The 23,575-nt window shown below is 40.5% G+C and overlaps 1 protein-coding gene across 6 annotated transcripts; it reads right to left on the bottom strand.

The window, feature by feature from the left end:
* Window positions 1-237: 237 nt before the first annotated feature.
* GEMIN8 (gem nuclear organelle associated protein 8) lies at window positions 238-23,358 on the bottom strand. Of its 6 annotated transcripts, none has more exons than XM_002831394.5 (5): window positions 22,725-23,358; window positions 18,703-18,872; window positions 12,972-13,019; window positions 11,584-12,040; window positions 238-734 (listed from the first exon to the last, which is right to left on the bottom strand). In XM_002831394.5, exons 3-5 carry the CDS (start codon window positions 12,984-12,986, stop codon window positions 478-480), a joined length of 729 nt encoding a protein of 242 aa, XP_002831440.2. In that variant the 5' UTR covers window positions 12,987-13,019; window positions 18,703-18,872; window positions 22,725-23,358; the 3' UTR covers window positions 238-477. The 6 variants fall into 6 exon arrangements, with proteins under 6 accessions (XP_002831440.2, XP_024096745.2, XP_054400321.1 ...); XM_024240977.3 differs by having other exon boundaries at window positions 18,700-18,872; window positions 22,725-22,901; XM_054544346.2 differs by lacking the exon at window positions 22,725-23,358 and adding an exon at window positions 19,660-22,718.
* Between the last annotated feature and the right edge of the window lie 217 nt (window positions 23,359-23,575).

A 23,575-nucleotide genomic window follows, 5' to 3' on the forward strand; every position in this document is an offset into this window, starting at 1 on the left:
GAACATGCATCCCTCTCCACTAGAGGAGGTGGTATTTGTCTCACTACACACTTGGCTCATTTTTAGTGGGGGCTAATGGAGCTAGAGTCAGAGAGGATATCTGGTTTTTTAAAGGCATTTGTGTAGTTCAGACAGGTTAAAGACAAGAAAAGATAAAAAAGCAAAACACCAGGCAGTATCTCTATGCAAGAACGTTAATGAATTGAACTGTTACCAACAACATAAAAAACCAGTATAGTATATGCAAAATTATTTTATGTCAGGAGAAAATTTATCATGTTGGCAACAGAACATGTCCTGCAGACCTCCAAGTGGCTGGCATAGTACATCCACCCCGTGACAGGCCCACTGGGACTGTGGTGAACATGCCTGTACCCCAGTACAAAGTCCCCTTTCCCTAAGAAATGTACAGAAGGAGAGAGAAAGAGTGTGTACCCAAAAGGAAGAAGGAGAGCCTGGGTACCCTGTGCCCTGAGCTCAGAACTTCAGGGGGATGACCGGCCAGTACTTGGGCTGCTTTTGGTCACAGCGCTTGTCAAAGCTCAGCTGCACTGCAGCCTCCATGGCTTGGATCTTGGCAGCACTGTCCCCGTACAAACGCTTCATCTCGGCCTGGCGCCGCTCACCAGGCCTCTCAGTTGGGGCTTCTACCGACCGGCGGGTGTTGCAGTACAGGTCGTGGTCAGCGTTCACATAGCTGTCCAGGCGCTCTGCATCCAGCTGCTGCTGCCGCCCTGAGAACAAACACGAACGTGAACATGAACATAAACACACGTGTGTGCACTGCAGAAGGAGCCTGGTGAGTGCTGCTGCTGCTGGCCATGCTGTCTGCAGCCCCCTAAGGTCCCTCATCTTTCCCTTTCCAACTGTGAAACCAGGCCCAATTGTTCCAGATGAGATGCTTATCAGATTTTGAGGCAAGACCTGCAGATTATTATCATCATTCACCTACCAAGGGGTTATTATACACTGAGAGAAATGGCAAAGAGTTGAGTGCCTATAGTCCCACCTACTTGCGAGGCTGAGGTGGGAGGATGGCTTGAACCCAGGGGGCAGAGATTGCAGTGTACCACTATACCCCAGCCCGGGTGACAAAGCCAGACCCCGTGTCAAAAAAAAAAAAAAAAGAAAAAGAAAAAGAAATGGTGAAGAGCCACAAGGAAACTCATCACTCCAAACTACCAAACCTCTGCAACAAGCCCTGAAAACACAGGAAAGAAATGAACCCACCTGAGGTTCTCTCTTTTCATCTGCATGGCCCACTCACCACCTGCCCAGCTAGGAATGGCTGATAGAGCTTGCTTGGTTTCAAACACTGCCCCAGGCCAGCAGGGAAACAAAAAGCTTCCTGGAAAGTCCAGTGTTGCAAGCAGTGCTTACCACCATGAATGAGGTGATGTGGGGGGAAAAAATCACTCCTTTGGAAGAGGTATTGATTTTAGGTAACCTGGAAAAGAACAAGTGATAGCAACCACAGTATGCAATGATGATGGATGATTGATTATCCTTCCACAGATTCGAAACGCAAATCATACCAAGCAAGGAAAAGTTAAATGAGTCAACACTTGCTGAAGGAAAAAGGGTGAAGAAAGGGCAATTCTACAAACGGAATTAAGGCCTCTGACTTCTCATCTTCCCGCTATATCAAAAAATCTGCAATAGTGGGTTGGTTTTCTCACTACAGGATTTGACTTTCCACTTCACAGGTTGGCCTAGGTTAAACTGCAAGTGGTATCGTTACATACTTTTAATCCTCCTAATTTAAATGGATTCTTGTAAAGCAAGAAGTATCTATTCAATTTACTCTTCCCTCTGTTTTTTACTATGGCAAGTCCCAATATCATAATTTTTATTCTTGTGTAAACTGCAACAACATAAAAGTATCAGTAAGACAATGCTGCGTAAGGTTAAATTTAGCCAATTTCCATAGCTCTTGTAAGCGACTCTGTCAAGAGAGAAATTGATAGCAGAGAACACATATCCACGGCTACTATGGCTATCAAGAGAAACGCCACGAGATAAGGAGTGAAGATGGTTGTAGGGAAATAAAAGAATCATATAAATCATTCTCCCATTGTTGGTCCTCCCTGCACTAATACATGGAACAGAACATGGTAGTGAGCTAATCAAGTGTGAATGGAAATATATTTATAAGGCCATGCATAGTCGCTCGCATAAATCCTGCTCTTTATAAGCATCATCATGGCATTGGAGGGAAGGGGTTTTATAAACTTGGAAACATTATTAAAAATGTATGTGGCCACTGCTGTCTTGGAACATCCACAGTTTATTTTTACCTAAGGGCTTATATGAATAAGCCCAATGACTATCAAACACAATAAAAGCTGCGTAACTGCTACCTCACCCATGGAAAAAATATATGATTAACTCATTGGGCAATGCAGAATGAAACCAAAATATCGGCCTAATATGCAAATGAATGGGGGCCACCAAGCATTTGCTTCTAATTTTTGGTCTTTCTGCCAAGTTTGAAACATCAGCATATAAGTTGTTCAGTTCTCACAGGTGTTTAAATTCTATGCCCCCTAAACTGAGTTGTGTTGGAGTGGCGTGGGAGTGGATGAGCCAAACAGTGGGTTAGAGAAAGCACTCAACAACTGCCATGACAACTTCTTATTTCCTCAAGAGTTCTGTGTGTTCCTGGCACTCAGGTCAGGGTGAAAGCCCCACTGGGGACTAGCTTCTCCCTGGGGGCATCTCTGTTTTTCTCCTGCCTCTGTCCTGGGATGATTGAACCTGACTTTGAAGGAAAGCTTAGCTTCGTGCTTTTAGAAGGAAGAGCGGGGGTGACCTAGGACACTGGGTCTTGGTATGGGCAGTACAGACTGGTGAGATATATTCAGTCACTAAGTTCATACAGGCCTTTCCCACTTGCCTCTTTCTAGGAACCTTGAGCAGGCAGTGGGTGGGCTGATGGCACTGCCCAGGCTTTCCAGGAAAGGTAGAATTTGGCTGAAGAACCTCTCATTCAAGGGCTACTTTTCTGAAGGCTTGGCATTTCCACATTAGCACAACACAGTCCCTCTACCATCTATGAGCAGCCTTGTACCCATTACCAATCCTTTGGCTCTTTTTTTTTTTTTTTGGGTCTAGCTGGAGGGTCTATCTGGGGTTGCTGAGTGCCTTGGAGTCTCTGCATCCAGAGGGCAGGGCCCACAGTCAGAGTTCCCAGACCACTGTCACATTACTCTCAAATTTGTCCCAAGACTATAATCAGCTTCACTGACAGATCTGGTGACACAAGACATGTTCAACTTCCTGCATAAATCCGAGTCTTTGAGTTTAGAAGTTTGAACAAACACTGAGATCTTAGCTATCCTAAGTATTCTCTGCCGGTAGGATGTTGTGAGTTTAGTCTTTGTACTTTTGCATCTTTTTTTTTTCTTTTCCTTATAATTTAAAATGTTTGTAACAATTATATATAGAGAGATGTGTTCTCTTATTGTCGACATCTGTGAATGATACACAATGTTAACACAAAGCAACCCCAGTTAATGATGCTGGTACAATTTTCCAAGTTTGTACTCAGCGTGTGCCCATGGGTTACCATCACATGATTTTAGTTCTTAATAAAGTTCATACAGTGTAAGAATAAAAGAATAAAAGACACAGCCCTCTGCTTTTGATTCTTGATCTGTTTTTCATTCCCATTCAGGCTTCCTCATGAATTTTTTTTTTTTTCCGCTGTCACTCAGGCTGGAGTGCAGTGGTACAATCTTGGCTCACTGCAACCTCTGCCTCCTGGGCTAAAGCGATCCTCCCACCTGGTTTCCTGAGTAGCTGGGACTACAGGTGTGTGCCACCACGCCTGGATAATTTTTGTATTTTTTTTTTGGAGATGGGGTTTTGTCACGTTGCCTAGGCTGGTCTTGAACTCCTGAACTCCAGCGATCCACCCGCCTTGGCCTACCAAAGTGCTGGAATTACAGGCGTGAAGCCACCGTGCCTGGCCCCTCACAAAAATTTAAGACCCAACCCTTATCCGCTCCTTGCCTCTCAAGAGATTTGGAGGTTTAATGGTTTCCTGCATAGTGAACAGTGGCCCTAAAACACTGAACTAAAGGGCAAGAAGCCTGTCACCTGCGACCTACCCTGTGGGGGTCATTTATGGTGGAAGGGCACTGTCACCTTTACTCACAGCTGTACCCCCAGACCTGGGAGGACACAATGCCTGACACAAAGCAGATGTTCAGGAAGTGACTGTCAAATGAATGCTCAAAGGCCATGCATGATTTTTTGTAAACAGCTCTTTTCCTTCCAGATGCTGTTAAAGAACAATAATGACAACTCGGGGATTGAGAAACAGATGCGCAAATCTCACAAGGTGCTGGGCAGAACTCCCTTCCCTGTGGGTTCCTCAGAGCCTCCCAGGCAGAGGGGCTACAGGGGAGGGGCATCAATGAGTTGGGGTCGGACCCTGTTCTCTTACATTCAAATTGCTTTGCCTCTACTTACTCACACAATTTTTTAAAAAGTCCTAAGGCTAGGCTACAAGTTGAAACCCAGTCAGTTTAAAACCAAATAACTGCAGACAGGCTGTGCACTGATGGTCACAGCCAGCATGTGAAAGTACTTTAGCGTGTACTGACTTAGGGGACCAAGTAAACCTCAGAATGGAGTATCAGAGTTTGAAGGCATCCACTCATTCTGTTTTCTATTTATTGCTTCCTTCCTTCCTTCCAATGAAAAAACGGATTCTCAATCACTGGCAGTTTTCCTTGCTGTCAAAACAAGGTGAGCGCTCAGCCAGCCAGATGGAAAATCATCTGACCAAAGCAGACTAGTACAGACATCACACTTCAGATGCCACTGAACAGTTGCCTTGTCATGGAGGGTTTGGTCATTTTTATTGGAAACAGCTGTAGGACTCAATGTTACCATACACTTTTATAGAGTATTTTGGCAAGATAATTTGTTTTAATATGAATCAGAAATCTTTTTTGATTCTATTCCAGCTTCAAAATAGGATTGTAGTGGGTTGAATAGTGTCACCTCAAATCCATGTACACCCGGAACCACAGAAGGTGACCTTATTTGGAAATAGGGCTTTGTAGATGTAATTAAAGGATCAAGATGAAATCATACTGGATTAGGGTGGACCCTAACTCCAATGACAAACTCCTTGTATGAGACAGAAAAGGACACACAGACATAGGGGAAAGGCCACGTGAAGATGGAGGCAGAGATGGAATGATGCTGCCACAAGCCAAGGAACACCAGGAAACACCAGAAGTTGGAAGAGGTGAGGCCCTACAGCCTTCAGAGGGCGTGTGGTCCTGTTGACAGCTTGATTTGAGAACTGTGAGAGAATAAATCTGTTTTTGTTTTTGTTTTTTTTAAATCCACCCAGGTTGTGTAATTTGTTACAGCAGCCCTGGGAGGCTAATACAAGGGTTAATATGCATATAGGTTAAAACAAGAACAACAGTCATGTATTATTCAGGAAAAACTTCACTGGATTCCATCTGGGTTCAGGATACATAATCCTGGTATTTTTCACATCAATCTATTTGTCTACATGATGTGACCAATGTCACATCACATAATAGTCCATAAAGGAAAAAAAAATCATGGCAAGTTACCAGGACTTCAGAGAATCTTATACAGCACGAAAACATTCATCCAAGATTATTCCACACATAGAGCCCAAAGGCAGAACATGTTAGAGGATAAAGCATGGAGGCAGCAAGTGGCAAAGAATGTTTTCTTCTCTCACTTTCCTAGGACTAGTACATCTTTCTGATTATATTTTCTGCTATTTTGCCAAAATGAATGATTGTAGCACAACCGAGGGAAAGCACAAACTTGATGTATGCCATGAATGCCTCATTTCTGGCTTGTCAGCAACCACCCAGAACACAGGTACACGCCAGCAGAACTGGAGCCATTTCAGACTGGTCTTCTCTCTTCATTGCACATCCCTTGCCCCATGACAAATGTAATCCTGAAGTTACTGGACAATCGCCATTTTTACTTTTACAACAGAAGTGCATTTTCATGTTCCTTTCCACTTTTCTACAGCCATTAACACGTATCATCTCATTGATCGGTTTTGTGCACCTGTGAATATCTGCACCAGATGAAACACACACGCATGTCAGGATTGTGCTCAATCACTACGATTTCATCCTTCAACCTCACTGACTAAAGCAAGAAGTTCACTAAATACTGGGCCATAAACTTCACCGGGTTCTCTAGGTTTGACTGACTAAAGGCTCACTATGAAAACTACAGTCTCAGCCTTCCCACTCAGATGGACACAGCGTAATGGAGCAGATGTCTCCCCTCAAACGTATGCAAACCACATCTGGGCCTATGAAAACCACATCTGGGCTCTCTGGTAAGAACAGCACTTTCAGTGTCTAAGCCGGGAGTGAACTAAGTCCTTTTTTCTCTCATTCCAAATTGACCCTATCCCTCAAATTGGCCTAGTGCATACCCTACTTCTTGACAGCTGCCCCGGGGTGCTCCTCCTTTGACTGCCTGGGTCACTGGCTCTACCCCTCATGCGCATGTATAACCATGAACCACACCATAGACACTCTTCTATGTGTCACTTTACATTTCATTTTGTCTCCTCTTCCCAATGGGGTTTAAGCTTTTAGAATGTGTCCCTGTTTTGACCCAACACCCTCAAAACATAGGTCATAAATACCTGATTGACTCAAACCCGAGAAAACAGTGGTGGTGTTTGTTTCAGAGGGCCTTACTCTCTTTTGAGGGTGACTTCCACTCATTTTCCCTCTAAGTATTAGCAATATAACCTTGCAGTCTCGACTGGTGGTCACTTATGACTACAAAATGGTATTTTTCTTAACCTAATAATAAACATTTTTCCTAAGAAATAATTGAAAACACAGCTGACCTTTAAAACTTCATAACTGTAAACTTTCTCATAAGTTATTTTCCATTGAAGCTTTAAGTAACGGAAATATCTTGTTAGGAAATGATGACAGACATAATCAAAAGCATACATGTTCCCACTGTACAAAAGGAGTTCTTATCTTAGTCAAGCTTTTGGTGTTTTTTATCCTTGAACTATGTTAAAGTAGAGACTATCTGGAATCTGAGTAGCAATCACAAACAAGAACATACTGTCCAATCTGAAGGCCTTTATCCTAAGAAAATATTAGACAAGGCTCAGGCGATGATGAATTGCATAATTTGTATTTTCCTGTGGAAGTAAATAATACTGAAAAGTTAAATCTTTCAAATTTAGTGACATTTCCTCCTGCTAGTAACATTTTCTAAAATCCTGTGTTCTTCAAAGCATTCATGTTCAAAGCTGAAAATGTCTTTATTGAACAAGTAGCTTCTAGTGGTTTTGAGAGCAAAATGAAACAAAAAACTTGAACCAATTATTCATACCACCCAGGTCCCTTATCTCTTTATTAAAGCTTTTTCCAACAGTGTATGTAACTAACCCTCCACAAAAATTTCTGGTGAAGGTAATGAATTGGAAAACGCCATGGGCACTCAGATTACTTACATATGAATTCCATCATTCATTACTGCTTGAAGGAACACTTGTTCATCCTGTACCCACCAAAAGTGCTGCTGAAAAAAATAATGCTAGTGATCTGTTGCCCATTATTTTCTTACTGGTGCAAGATTGGGCCCTGACAGCTGCTTCTAATATAGACCAAGTCTTTAGATTCCAGTCTGACACCACAGTCTGTTCTCACCCTCACCAGACAATTCTCACATCTCCCTGGGACCAGCTAATGCATTCAGGGAAGGCTGTAGGAGCATGACACAGACGCTAAGAAAAGTAGTTTTGAATTGTGCTATAACTACACATTTTAAAAGTACAAAGAATTGAAAGCTTGTTTAGTGACATTAGTAATATTGAAGTGGGTTCATTTTCCCAGTCCATGTACTTTACTGTATTAAATTTTATCAAGCAAGAATATCCTTGAAACAGAACTAAAAACTGTGTTAATTGCTAAATTTGATAGACACCAAAACTTTCATTCTTTCATGTCTTTAATATTCTAAATCAATTTAAAAGTTTGAAAGGTGTCACCCAGAGCAGAAATATGACCTTTCTGAAGTCACAGAACATCTTATTAAAAATATGCAGAATCTTGGCTGGGTGCGGTGGCTCATGCCTATAATTCCAGCACTTTGGGAGGCCGAGGCAGGTGGATCACCTGAGGTCAGGAGTTCAAGACCATCCTGGACAACATGGTGAAACCCCATCTCTACTAATAATACAAAAATTAGCTGGGTGTGGTGGTTGGCCCCTGAAATCCCAGCTACTTGGGAGGCCGAGGCAGAAGAATCGCTTGAACCCGGGAGGCATAGGTTGCAGCGAGCTGAGATGGCGCCACTGCACTCTAGCCTGGGTGACAGAGTAAGAATCTGTCTCAAAAAAAAATAAATGTATATATATACATATATATATATATATGTACAGAATCTCAATCAAGCACTAATCAAGGCAAACGGTATCAGAGCAAAACCAATTTATGGTTAATAATCCATGTTAAAGGATGGGTTACTAGCAACTAACTGTAACAATAACATTGATTGGGCACCAACCTGGTACCAAGCACCATTCTATAACTTTTCTCATATTATCTCATGGATTCTTCATAATTACTACTCATTAAGGATTCTTCATAATTACTACCCACTAATTAGGATCCTATTTCACAGGTGAGGCAACTGAGGCACAGCATGGTGAAGGCAGGGGGCTTACAGGTGGACGAGAACCTCTAATCAGCGAGTGGTAGAGTGAGGCTGGACCTCTGTGATTCAAGCAGTTCTGCCACAGCTGCCTCTGTACACTGTTGCCAGCAATAATATGAATATTGGAAAATGAGGTTCAAGACGGAAGTTGCAAGGGTTTTCATAAAATTCCCTTTTACGATGGTTTGCTATCTAGATCACGGTAGAACAAATAAGTAATACAGTTTTTTCAGACAGATGACAAGAACTGTGGGTTTACTTTATGTCGCAGTCACAGATTGCATTTGGGGACAAAGAAAATTCTCCCAGGGTGATTGTACTCCTTTCCTAGGGCTGCCATAACAAAGTACCATACACTGGGTAGTTTAAAACAACAGAAATGTATTGTCTCATGGCTCTGGAGGTCAGAAGTCTGCAATCGAGGTGTTGGCAGGGCCATAAACCCTCTAAAGGTGCTAGGGAAGGATCTGTTCCAGGCCTCTCCCAGCTTCTGGATGTTCCTTGGCTTGTGGCGACATAATGTCAATCTTCACATGGTGTTTTCACTGAATGTGTGTCTGTCTCTGTGTCCAGATTTTGCCCTTTTTATAAGGACCTGAGTCACATAGGATTAGGACCCCTGTAATGACCTCATTTAACCTCAATTACCTCTGGAAAGACCCTGTCTTCCAATAAGGTTACATTCTGAGGAACTGGGGGTTAGGGTTCCACTGTATCTTTCTTGGGGAGATACAATTCAACCCAGAAGATGAAAGTGCAATTTGGAGCCGTAAAGTAACTAGAAAGATTTGGAAATAATATGAAACACAGAGATGAAGCTTATCAACTCTATAATGCACACAAGGCCTAGCTCATTCTGTAAAATGTCCCACAGAATCACTGCAAGTGTAGCACTCTATGGGTAAGATTTGCCAACCTCTGATTTAAGGCTTCTAATTCACACTGAAAGACTTCATTTGTTCATTCAAAATAATATTAAGTGGCAAGTATGACTTAGCAGGTAATTTTCATGATTTTGTTAACCTACCTAGAGTTCTACCTAACAATGGCAAGAGGGAGGAATAGGGATGGTTGTTAGCCATATCTGTAACTGAACTGTTCACATTTTTTTTTCTTTGGTGCAAGGACACATTTCATTGTTTTATCTTTATTTTATTCATATCCACTTTTTATTGACTAACTCAAGTTTATGTTAAATCAGCAGATAATTCAAAGTCACCTTTTAGATGACTGGGATTTGCTTCCATCCATAATTATAATTTCCATCATAAAAGTATCAACCTCTAGTGGGCAAAACATGTTATTCTACTTTCTGGTAAGGACAAGAGTAATAAACCTGATCTCCATCCCATTTTCTCTGTCAAAAGCTGTAACAAACAGCATTCCAACCCAGACATGGACATGCTCCAATGCCTCTCATTTGTTGTATACATTAGACTAATGGTTGTTTCATATCTATATTTTTAAAAAGGGTAAAATTTATTTCTGGAGATCAAGGAAAAGTATTCTATGTGTAATAGAAAGTACTGTCTTAAAAGTATTTGTTTGGATATACTTCTTTCTTTTTTCTTTTTTTTTGAGACAGGATCTCGCTCTGTCACCCAGGCTGGAGTACAGTGGTGTGATCATGGCTCACTGTAGCCTCAAACTCTTGGGCTCAAGCCATCCTCCTGAGTTGCTGGGACTACAGGTGTAAGCCACCACACCTGGCTGGATATACTTTCTAATATGCTTAAAAAAGTACACAGTTTAAACAAAAGAAAGGAAGTCAAAAAAATCTGAACAAGTAGTTTAGTGAAGAATCATGGACGAAGATACTAAAGGATATAATATTTTATACAAAGCCCAGTGCTCAGTTCTTGGCATCCAGTGGGGATCAATAAAAGCTAATTCATCATTAGGAAAATGCTGACAATGACAGACAGGAATGAAACTCCCATTCCCAGGTTTCTATGCTTCTGTGTCATTGGAAAATTGTAGGTAAAATGTCATACAATTAGGCCTCACTTAAAACAAAATTGAGAATGAATACTGGTTATAATAGGGAGAGAAGCATTTGTATCTCAGAGGTACTTAGAAATGGTCTGGTGAATTTTAATAGGAGAGCACAAAAGCTGTTCTAGTTCTTTCTAGTAAGGTGGTAAGAAATTTAAAAAGAAAATTCCTGTTTTTGACTGAAGATATAAGACCTTTATCATAATTCTCTGACCCCATGGACAGGGCCTCAATGCAGAACCAACAGGAAAGTTCTAAGTGCCAGGCATTTCGTTATTCTGTTTAGGTTCGTGCTATTTAAGATTTGGGACCTCTAGCACCAAGGACATCTCCAAGATGTGTCCCAGAGGAATGGCAAAAGTATTTTAGGAACCTAGCAGTCTCAGGGACAAGTCCTGGTATACAGAAAGCAGTACAGGAAGTAGAGGTAGGCAGATTTGGTTTGGATCCTAACGGCAAATTACTAGTTGTGTACCACGGAACAAGTCAATTAACCTTTTTAAGGTTCACTTTCCTCATATATAAAATGAGTTTAATACTCTGAGGGACTGCTGTGTAGATCAGAGCACGCACACACACAAGCATGCATACATACATGCTCCATTTGGTAGAGTGTCTAATGGTTAATAAATAGTAGAACTACTATTAGGATAAGCTTTGTTCTGGAACAAAAAAATGTCTTATACTAAAACAACTCCAAAAACTAACATAAGCAAGGTACAGCATCCCCATAGCTTTTCCAGGCTTAGGACTGGATTTGGAATATTACCCGTAGCCAATGAAGAATTATAAAATTACTTTATATATTAGAGAAAAAAATGTAAAAGGCAGGGCAAGGAAAGGAAGCATGAAGAGACAGAGGCCTGAACTTACGTCGTTCTTCTCTATGCCTCTCGGTCTCTGCAAAGTACTGGCGGAGCTCTTCGGTGATTTCCATATTGCTCAGGTCACATTCTACCTCTGCCTCTGACTCGGTCTCCATCTCTTCCTCTTTGGACAAAGCTTGGTCTTCTCTTGTGGATGCCTGGATCCTACTGCTGTAATATGGATGCTGCCCAGATCTTCTGAAATGTGAAGAACTGCAGGGGTAGTCCTGCCAGGCCACACGATGGTCATAGAAGGACTGAGGATACGCAGCCTCGTTATCGTAAGAGCTTTGGGGAAGTAGTGCAGGAGGGAAGTACCATGGAAGACTGAAACAGGATTCCACGGCCTTCCTGTAGGCATTGTGATGGCTCTGCATCCAAGCCATTGCTTGATGATAATGTTGCCAGTATCTTGCATATACCGGATGAGAATACCAAGGCCTGGTAGCTTTCGATGTTGATGCCTACAAAATGAAAGGAGGTGGAGGGTGGACACCAAAGTGTTTATTATCCTCAAGAGAAATCTTCAAATGTTTAATCTGCTACCCAACAGGTATTTACTTAGTATTTGCTAAATACCTACTCTACATGAGGAGGCTACTGGGCCCAAAATTGTGTGAGATAGGTCCAGGCCCACAGTGGACACCAAGTGTATGCACACTTGCTAAGTCCATGTACATGAGGTATGCACAAGCCAGCCAATTAAAGCTATGCAGCATTATAATGTGGAGATGAAGGCTAGTGATCGTTTCTAGATGAGATGCAGGGAGAGAGAAGATTGGATGTTTATCACCTTGGCCGTCTCTACCCACTGTAATTAAATGACTAGTGCCAACTGAACAACGGCCTGCTAAGAACCACACTAGACTGACGAGCATGACAGACTTCAGTTTTTCCCTTTCTGCCCCCTAAACTAACTTGCTGGCCTGAGCCACCCCTAAATGCCTGGGGCAAGAGATGTCTAGGTATGCACCCAATAGTGCTTTTACTTTTGTATTTCTTAGGTCTTCTCCATCGTGGAATGAGAATACCAAACTTTAAAGATTAAAGTTTACCAGCAAACTATTGCAAGGACAAAAAACCAAACACTGCATGTTCGCACTCACAGATGGGAATTGAACAATGAGAACACATGGACACAGGAAGGGAAACATCACACACCAGAGACTGTTGTGGGGTGGGGGGAGGGCGGAGGGATAGCATTAGGAGATATACCTAATGTAAATGATGAGTTAATGGGTGCAGCACACCAACTTGGCACATGTATGCATATGTAACAAACCTGCACATTGTGCACATGTACCCTAGAACTTAAAGTATAAAAAAAAAAAAAAAGACTAAAGTTTACCTTTTTTACTTATGACCTCAAAAAAAATAAAAAAATAAAAATCTTACCTTCACTGCTGCCATCTCTGATTGTGAAAGTCCAAATGGGTGCCAAAACTAGGAAAGAAGAATCACAGTGCAAATGTCTGATCAGTATGGCTGTGTGATATTTGTGGCTATTTTGTGGTTTGTGAGGCAGCTCCCAAGGAACTGCCTCTTCCCAGGACCATGCCTGATTTCATGCAACTTATCTATATGACGTTGGTTCCTGGGCTATGACTTTGTGGTCTGAAAAGGAGGGATCCACTTAGGTTTGATTAAGTGGGTCAAAAGATCCTGCATGGTTCAATTACTTATTTCCCTATAGGAAGTAAAGTCTATGAAAATGATCATATAACTATTTAGTAGTTAGTATGATCTATTTAGTAGTTAGTATATACTGATATATATACTGAGGCTGGAGAGATGTCTTATTCTCCAAGTCCCAGATAATGTATATATATAATGTATCTATATGTTATGTATATATACACACATATACATGTATATGTATGTATACACATATATACATGCGTGTATATATAATGTATATATACACACATATGTATGTATACACATGCATATATAATGTATACACATATGTATGTATACACATGTATATATACACATATGTATGTATACACGTATATATACATTATGTATATATACACATATGTATGTATACACGTATATATACATTATGTATATATACACATATGTATGTATACACGTATATATACATTATGTATATATACACATATGTATGTATACACGTATATATACATTATGTATATATACACATATGTATGTATACACGTATATATACATTATGTATATATACACATATGTATGTATACACGTATATATACATTATGTATATATACACATATGTATGTATACACGTATATATACATTATGTATATATACACATATGTATGTATACACGTATATATACATTATGTATATATACACATATGTATGTATACACGTATATATACATTATGTATATATACACATATGTATGTATACACGTATATATACATTATGTATATATACACATATGTATGTATACACGTATATATACATTATGTATATATACACATATGTATGTATACACGTATATATACATAATGTATATATACACATATGTATGTATACACGTATATATACATAATGTATATATACACATATGTATGTATACACGTATATATACATAATGTATATATACACATATGTATGTATACACGTATATATACATAATGTATATATACACATATGTATGTATACACGTATATATACATAATGTATATATACACATATGTATGTATACACGTATATATACATAATGTATATATACACATATGTATGTATACACGTATATATACATAATGTATATATACACATATGTATGTATACACGTATATATACATAATGTATATATACACATATGTATGTATACACGTATATATACATAATGTATATATACACATATGTATGTATACACGTATATATACATAATGTATATATACACATATGTATGTATACACGTATATATACATAATGTATATATACACATATGTATGTATACACGTATATATACATAATGTATATATACACATATGTATGTATACACGTATATATACATTATGTATATATACACATATGTATGTATACACATGTATATATACATATGTATATATACACATATGTATGTATACACATGTATATATACATATGTGTATATATATGTGTGTGTATATATGTGTGTGTATATATATACACACACACAATATACAAAACATGAACTAAAAATTTTACAGTTATTACTTTATTTACTAATCTTTAACTCATGCTAATGCTTACTTAAATTAACCCTGGGTCTTCCTGAGGCTCGAGGGGAACACATCTTTCCAAATGACCAGAAACCTCTGTTGGGTCTTGCCTCAGGTCTGGGACTTGGAGAATAAGACATCTCTCCAGCCTCAGTTGTGCCCTGGGCTTTAAGTTCCCCAAATGGGCTTTGTTTTCATTTTGATTGCAATATGCATTTCTCAGCCAGCATGTGACATCACACTCTCCTTGCCTAACCACCCTGTCTCTTCACAGGAGAAAAAACCACTCCATGGAGTCTCTATTGAGGCACCAGATAGACTGCCTCTGGCAAATAGCATTGCTCTGCTGAGATTTACTCCTTTTCTCTCTACCCACCTGTTGTGATTTGCTGATTCGATGCATGAAATACCCAAAAGTAATGGCTAATCTGCAGCTGTAGCTTTTTCAATCTATTTAAAATAGACTTTTTTTTTTCTATTCAGAGGTTCAGAGCTACACCAGAATGTACTTTTAAAAAAGTTAAACAAAAATATCCAAAAATGCATGATAATTTAAGTTTCTGTGAGACAAAACCACTAACACAATGTAATGCTGAGCAAACAACTACTTAGGTTTTGAAACTTTGGAAATCAGATATCGAAGCAGTCTTATTTTTCCTTTTCACTTAACTACAGGGTAGAATTAAAAAATTCCCCAACCCTTAAGAAACAAACTTTACTTGTTTTATAATCTCTACCAGATGTTTTGCTATGGTTATATTAAGAACTGAGATGCTAAATCAACCACTTCTATATTTTAAGATTTAGCTGAAAGAGAATCATTCACATTCTTTTTAAATATAATAAACTTTCAAATAGGGTACTTCTAAGAGGGCTGACATAACCTTCTGTAAATTTATCTTAAACATAGCCCATAGTTCCTGTTCCTTGTCTTAAATTCAATACTATGCATACATGCAACGAATATAAACTGAAAAAGTTAACAAATGCAGTGTAAATTCAGTTCACATTAATCTATAATTTTAATGTTTTAAAGGTTTAAAACATGAACAAGTACCTGAAAACCTAGCTAACTGCTGTGTGCTTTACAGGCCACTGAAGAAATATAAAAGTTAATACTTAGGTGGCTTACCACTCAAAGAAATAAAACATACATGAAATTATGTAGAAATTAGTATGTACTTAAGAGCAAAACTGTAAGGTGCAGCCTTCAAGTGGCTAATTCACTAGAACCAGGTTTTATATTTCTTCCTTTTCTTTTTTTTTTTTTGAGACGAAGTCTCACACTGTCACCCAGGCTGGAGTGCAGTGGCATGATCTCTGCTCACTGCAACCTCTGCCTCCCAGGTTCAAGCAATTCTCCTGCCTCAGCCTCCTGAGTAGCTGGGACTACAGGTGCGCGGCACCATGCCTGGCTAATTTTTGTATTTTTAGTAGAGATGGGGTTTCACTATGTTGGCCAGGCTGGTCCAAACTCCTGACCTCGTGATCCGCCCGCCTTGGCCTCCCAAAGTGCTGGGATTACAGGCGTGAGCCACCGTGCCCGGCCCAGGTTTTATATTTCTATCACTAAAATCTGAATAATCTTCTGAGAGCCTGCAGCACATAATGACATTAACGCAAACTGCATGTGTATCTTAATCAAATTTGTTTTATAGATTAACAAGCAGCACAGGAATTAAATTAGAAAAGTCTAGGAGACATCTGCATGTGTTCTGGAAATTAAGTGTTTTGAATCCAGACTTCTTTCTACGTATCATAAGGCATTTAGAACCAGGTCAACTAAGATATCAATTATTCCAAATTGGGAAGTGTGATAGCCTCAAATATGGAATAAACACCATTGAGATCAAACACTAGTGTAGACAAAATCTTGTTTTTAGTTATAATTGGGAAAATCCAGTGTGGTATTAAAGGTTGTAGCACCAATATTCTGAAAATCCCCCAGATGGCTAAGAGAGGCTCCATTTTGCAAAGCTGGAAGTTTAGGCATGTGAGATAAAGTAGACTACCATTTTAACGAGTTCAAGGGTAACTGATGATGTTCTCCAGGCTGCTCAAATGTCAATGGCTGTGATTTAGAGGGAGGGGCCAGACACTGTGGCTCACGCCTATAATCCCAGCACTTTGGGAGGCCGAGGTGGGTGGATCACCCGAGGTCAGGAGTTCAAGACCAGCCTGGCCAACATGGTGAACTCCCATGTCTACTAAAAATACAAAAATTAGCTGGGTCTGGTGGTGCACATCTGTAATCCCAGCTACTTGGGAGGCTGAGGCACAAGAATTGCTTGAACCCAGGAAGTAGAGGTTGCAGTGAGCTGAGATCGTGCCACTGCACTCCAGCCTGAGTGACAGAGTGAGACTCAGTCTCAAAAAAAAAGAAAAACAAAAACAAAAAAAAAAAAGAAGAGGGAGGGAGCACTAGTTTGAGGAGAGGTAACTTTGATCCAACAAATCATCTGGTAGAAGGGCTGCTATGTCAGAAGGCCTCAGAGATCACCCAGGTACATCCTGAGTGCTTATGCAAGAAAGAAGCCAAGAGAATCATTTGAGATGACTGAAGAAAGCCAGTTCCAGCTTCTGAACCAGAGGCAGTTCAGAATAAGCCCAGAGTGCCCACTATCTACATTAATTAAATATATTAATTCATCAGCTAAGGTGCTAGACTCTTAAGACCCAGGACATTATGAAAGGATGAATTTATGTTAATGATGGAGTGCAAGAAACTCTGTAGGCAATTTTGCTTTGCTTTGATTATGCTTTCCTCACAGTTTTGACCACTGGGACATTTATAATCAAACTTGCTGCCATTTTCCATCAAGTTTAAAGTCCTGAGGCTGTATGTAGACTGTGCTCATCTCACTCTTGGCTTTATTATTTTCTCTCCCTAAATCCCAAAACCTACTTGTACTTGTAATAGCCTTTTACATTTTAAGTCTTTTTAAGATTCCTAAAATCCTATATTCAAATTAACCAATTTGAATAATTGACTTGAAGAATTACACATTAGTCTCTCAAAAGTCAAATAAGGCATAGAAAAACATGTCTAAAGGCATAGCAACTTGCATAGAGCTTTATAATTATTTTTAGCTAGGTCTTTCCAGTATTATTACTTTATGCCAGCAATTTTTTTTTCAGTAAAGGGCGAGATAAATATTTTAGGCTTGTGGGCCACATACAGTCTTTGTTGCATAGTCTTCATGTTCTTTGCTTTAAAAAAAAAAAAAACCACACCAAACAACCCTTTAAAAATGTAAAAGCAATTCTTAGCTTCCTGAAGTACAAAAAACAGGCTGTGGGCTTTTATTTTGCCCACCCCTGTTTCACGTTAACACATTTTGAAGTTGTATAGATTCTCTCTGAATATACTGAGCATCCTAATTGTTCCTCAGTTTCCACTTGGGAATCAGTAGAGGAACTTCATGACTCTCACACGTTTCATAAATGATTAGGTTTGGAGAAAGACTAGTGGAGGCAAGAAAACTGACTATGACCAATAGCAATCATGTTGACCAGTTGCTAATATGTGGGACAAAAAAACACTCTCCATGACTAAATAAGGAAATTGGATCTTTTCTTAAACATCCATATAAACATTTAAAGACTTAACTAAAAATAACAATAAAAATTCTGTAAAACCATATCAATCGGCAGGGCTTAGAAAGCAAACAGGACAGAGCTCTGAATCTCTGTTCCCTGGAAGGAATATATATTCTTTCCTGCTAAACAATCAGTTTGTCAGTTAATATCAGTTAGCTCCCAAGGGAAGAAGAAGTCCTCTTGTAAAGATGGGTCCGATTAGCTTTTTTAAGCTGGTTATTTTCCTCACACATGGAGAACTTAAGGAGCTAATAAGAATGCTTGGGTTTCTGAAAAGCCAACATCGAAATAATTATAGACATTATAGCAACACCTTCAGAGACTACTACCTCTCAAAGAAAAGACAGCTGATAGTTGCTGCAGATTTAGATGCCCTTTGGTCTTTAATGGTCTTTAATTCGATCTTTCATTCTTCACCTCCCTGGGAATGTCTCCCACTCTTTTACGGCACAAGCCTTCAGGGACCGAACAGTAACTTTTCTCCAATGGGCTGGTGGAGCTGAAAGAAAAGAGATTGGCAATGTCAGGGAAGGCCGGGATCCGCAGCTCTACAAACCCGGCAGCCCTCTCCAGTGAGCACAATGGCATAATGGCCACCACCCAGCTGAGCCCAGGCGAGTACAGAGACCATTCATTGTCTGTCCTCAACCACCAAAGAAGGAAGGAAAAAAACAGGGTTGAGGTCATTCACTAAACACTGACGAGGCCTACAGGCAAGGCAGAGACTGAGTCTTGAATGATATATTTTTCCATATAGCCTCTCTTAAAAAATGGATTTACACTTCAGTATATCTGCTCACCCTGCAAGATCTATTTTTAATGCATAAATATACATAAAGAACAATACATAAGAACTTTGTAGTTTTCAATGGATAAAATGTGACTATTTCCATCAAGTTACCAAAAAATTTCACAAATAAGTGGCTTTGTTGACAGGTAGTGCCATCAAATATATTCTTTTAATTACATATTTATGTTCTTATAAATATAGAATATAGGACAAATCGTAGCAACCAAAAAAGTAAAATAAAAACACAAATTCCCCTAAAAAGTAGAATGTATACTTGAACTAGATTTTCCTATCTTCCTTTTCTACTAGAATTCTAAAAATACATGAAAATTCACCTGCTTTGATCTTTGCACAGAAACACATTAAAAGCCAATCATTAAATAAGTTACTCTGGCTAAAGCCCTGAAAGTCAAACCTTTCCTACAAAGCTCCAGTGATTTGGGTCTCTGAACCAACCAGGTAATTTGGAGGATTCAGTTAGGTCTTCAGTACATACTGTTTCAAGGAGATCTGCTGGACACTGCAGCAAAATAAGTGAAGGTATGGTGAGAAATCTGAGTGAGATACATTGAGTCATATGCGGTTCCAAGGAATCTCTCTGTACATGCAATAATAACCCTATCACAGAAGATGTCTTCCAATAATACACACAACAGTAAGAACTTCCTCACTAAGACAAAGAATATAATAGGGTTTTGTTGAGGGCCGGGCTTCCTGCCCCACCTACTTGGGCAGCCCTGCCCCCATCCCTGGCTGGTTGCTGAGGCTGGCAAGCTCATCTGGCTTGATGCCCTCATGGGCTCCCTCCTGTGTCTTTGCATGGTCCCTGCTTAGTGATTTGGACATCAAAGATGGCTCAAGTCCAAATGGCCTTCTTCCACCTGCAGGCATCCAAGCTCCATCTTGGTCAGGACACAGGCCTATTCAAGTGCACATGCCGCTGTGTTCAGAAAGCCTGCACCTCCCCGTCTATAATAGCTACAGTTAAAACTGATGGGCAAGGGAGCCAAAAAACTGAGTTTTATTTTCTTTTCATTCCCTCAATCCCCAACCCCAATTTACCCTCTTCTGGATGTTGTAATAAGTACTGTCACAAAGAAGGCATAGCATGGGGAAGGAGTAAGACTGAAAGGATGTAGTTAACAATTCTTTTTTTCATACAAATGACATTCCACCCACAGAAGGGCATTGTTTAATTTGTCAGCAAGTGTGATGAATTTGTGAATGGATTTATTTGCAAGTTCTCTGAATCCCCATGTGACTAATATCAGAATCAAAAGTGAAATATGAGGCCAGGAACAAAGTTATCCTCTGACTCAGGAACACAACAAGCAATGGGATGACTGAGAATGACACAATGACAACACAGTTCAAAAGAGGAAACAGCAAGCATGTCCTTCATAAGCAAAACCTAGTGTGACCATAAGGTAATAAGGGTTGAATAGGCAGGTTCTGCAAATTAAGAGCATAACAGCAAAAACTATGGCTAGTTTAAAGTAGTTAAGATCGCTAGTACATTTCAGGAGTCTTATTTCAAATTTACTTTTTTCTATAAACATATTCATGGTAATTCCATGTTAATCTCTCTTTTCTGAATTTATAGGCACTCACTATGCCTCATTTACTTGGGCACTTACTCAATTACCTGTAGGCATGGATTCTACAATCTACTCCTTTTAAGTTTCCTATTTTCCTTCCAGCATAAAAATAATAGCTAATATTTCATGCTCTTAGATGCTGTTGAAATTGTTGAGCTTGTCTGTTGTTTCCTGATAACGTTCTCTCCTCCTACATCTACTCCCCAAAATCTCTGAGGACCTAGTAACTCAAAAAACTTACTTAAAGCACCAAATCTTTTCAGGAAGCAAATATTTAAATACATTATGTTTTCAAGGATCTTTTCAATTCATCTGATATCTGATCAACTACATTCTTTTTTCACTTGTCCAGCTGTTCCGTGGCTGAATTTCCTCTTGTAGAGAAGTTGTTCAAAAAAAGTTCTGTACCTACTTTGCAAACTCTCCAATTTACACTCTAGCCTTAACTGTTCAAAACTTTCCCCCATCATTCTCATCTCACCCTATCCTTTTAAAAAAAAACCCAAAATGATTAATCACCATCTACAGAACAGTTTCAGAATGAACACTTCTCTCTGGAACTTTAGTTTGTATACTTCCCCAGCACAGCAATGAACACACAGAGGGGATTTATACACCTGTGAACTTGCTTTCAGTTATGCTTATTCCAAGTTACTACCCAGCAGTCTTTAAAAATATATGGTTTCTGTTCACATTGAAATTACAAAGAGACTGTTATTCCGATAAATTATGCTAGCAAAAATAGTATTTTTTTTTTTTTTTTTTTTTTTTGAGACGGAGTCTGGCTCTGTAGCCCAGGCTGGAGTGCAGTGGCGCGATCTCGGCTCACTGCAAGCTCCGCCTCCCGGGTTCACGCCATTCTCCTGCCTCAGCCTCCCGAGTAGCTGGGACTACAGGCGCCCGCCACTACGCCGGGCTAATTTTTTGTATTTTTAGTAGAGACAGGGTTTCACCGTGTTAGCCAGGATGGTCTTGATCTCCTGACCTCATGATCCACCTGCCTCGGCCTCCCAAAGTGCTGGGATTACAGGCGTGAGCCACCGCACCCGGCCAAAAATAGTATTTTTAAAGGGTAGCTCTCATCTCACAATTCTTGGGGGCTGTGAGCATAAGTAATCCTAGAAGTGTTGCGTTACTAATCTTTAGTCTAGATTTTTAAGTAATATTGTTCTGATTTGAGATGAAAAACAGCTGAATACACAGCCTAGCCTGTCAAACGAGTTTAAAAACATCATTCCTGAAAAAAATAAAATTGTTCAGAACCATCTGATCTGTATTAAGGGAACATCAAGATTTCAGAGCTAAAATGCACTTCGTTGGCCACTGGTTCAACTACAGCTCATTACTGATAAGTGGGCAGAGACACAAGGCCCATAAACTGTAGGCGCCAGATGTCTCAAGATAACTCCCACCAAAAGCTGACCTCCTGCAGAGGTTAAAATGCAAGAGAAAAGAAAGAAACCTCGAACTTTTGAGCAGAGAGGCCAATATCCTAGACATCCTCCAAGTACGTGGCTGTCCTGGGCGATCTTCTATTCAGACACTGGGCTGGATGGGCAAAATCCGAATTCACCTACAGACCTTAACACGGTGTTCTCGGCACGCCGGAATCACCTGGGCAGCTTTAAAAACTACAGATGCCAGGGCCCCACTATTAGAGATTCGGATTTAATTGGTCCGGGATGGGGGCCCGGGGATCAGAATTCTTAAAGAGTCGTCCAGTGATTCGGAAGCACTGCAGAGCTGAGAGCCTCTGGGACTGGTCCCCTCTCACAATTAACCTGCAATGATTTAGAAATCTCATGGGCCTCCGGCCCCACCTTTTGTCGCGGGATTAAGATAATTATGATAGCAATGTGACGTCCAAGACCTCGGCTCTCTGCGCATCAGAAGAAGCCAGGGCCCGGGGCGTCTAAGCTCCTCCCTCACTCCCCAAAGGAAACCCAGCCGTCCCCGAAGTCACCTCGTGGGCGCGCAGCTTGCGGATCCTGGGCGTTGGCAGCGCGGGGGCCTAGTTTTCCTTGGAGAGACAGAGGGGGAGTGGGGGACGCAAAGGGGACGGCTGTTGCCGGGGCGACTGGAAGCGCGCTTCCGGTGCGGAACACGTGGCGTGGCGCGGCGCGCCGCGCCGGAAGTCCCCCCCTGCGTCGCGGACGTCACGTTCGCACCGCAGGCGGTGCAGTGCTGGAGGCCGGAAGCTGCCTGCTAATCGGCTACACCGAGTGGAGCGCCGGGGCGGCAGGCGTGGGATGGCTGCGGGTGGCGGGGCCGGCGGAGAGGGAGCTGCACCAGGCGGGGCACTGGGACTGCGGCGGGCACTCGCGCCGGGTGTCGGACGGTGCTGTCTGCGCCGGCGAGATAAGGGTCGCTTCTGCACGGCCCGGGTCTCCAGACTTTAACTTTTTGTCTTTTCCTCAGCTTTCTTCGTTTTCCTTCCCTTGTCTTTATTTAGCCTTTTCTTTCTTCCTTTCTGTTTTCTTTCTTAACTAAAACAGTTTTAGTTTCTTTCTTTAATTTGTTCCAGGGGAAAACACCCAGTTTTTGAAAATAGATGAACCCAGATCTCAGTTTGAGTGCGAGTCCAGTGCTAGGTTTCTAACCTCCCCAGGCCTCGTGTGTGTCTCATCTATAAGATATGCATAACGTAATGCACAGTGCCTGATGCATTGCAGCAGGCAAAACATTAGTACTTACTAATGTGTTTGTAATTATAACCGTCACAGCAATACCTGCCCTGTTAACATCACAAGAGTCATTAACAAGAACCAAGCATAAACAATTAGAAGTCTTACGTGACATATAATTTCTGGGGCA

This window comes from Pongo abelii, chromosome X, assembly GCF_028885655.2.
Source record: "Pongo abelii isolate AG06213 chromosome X, NHGRI_mPonAbe1-v2.0_pri, whole genome shotgun sequence".
NCBI lineage: Eukaryota > Metazoa > Chordata > Mammalia > Primates > Hominidae > Pongo > Pongo abelii.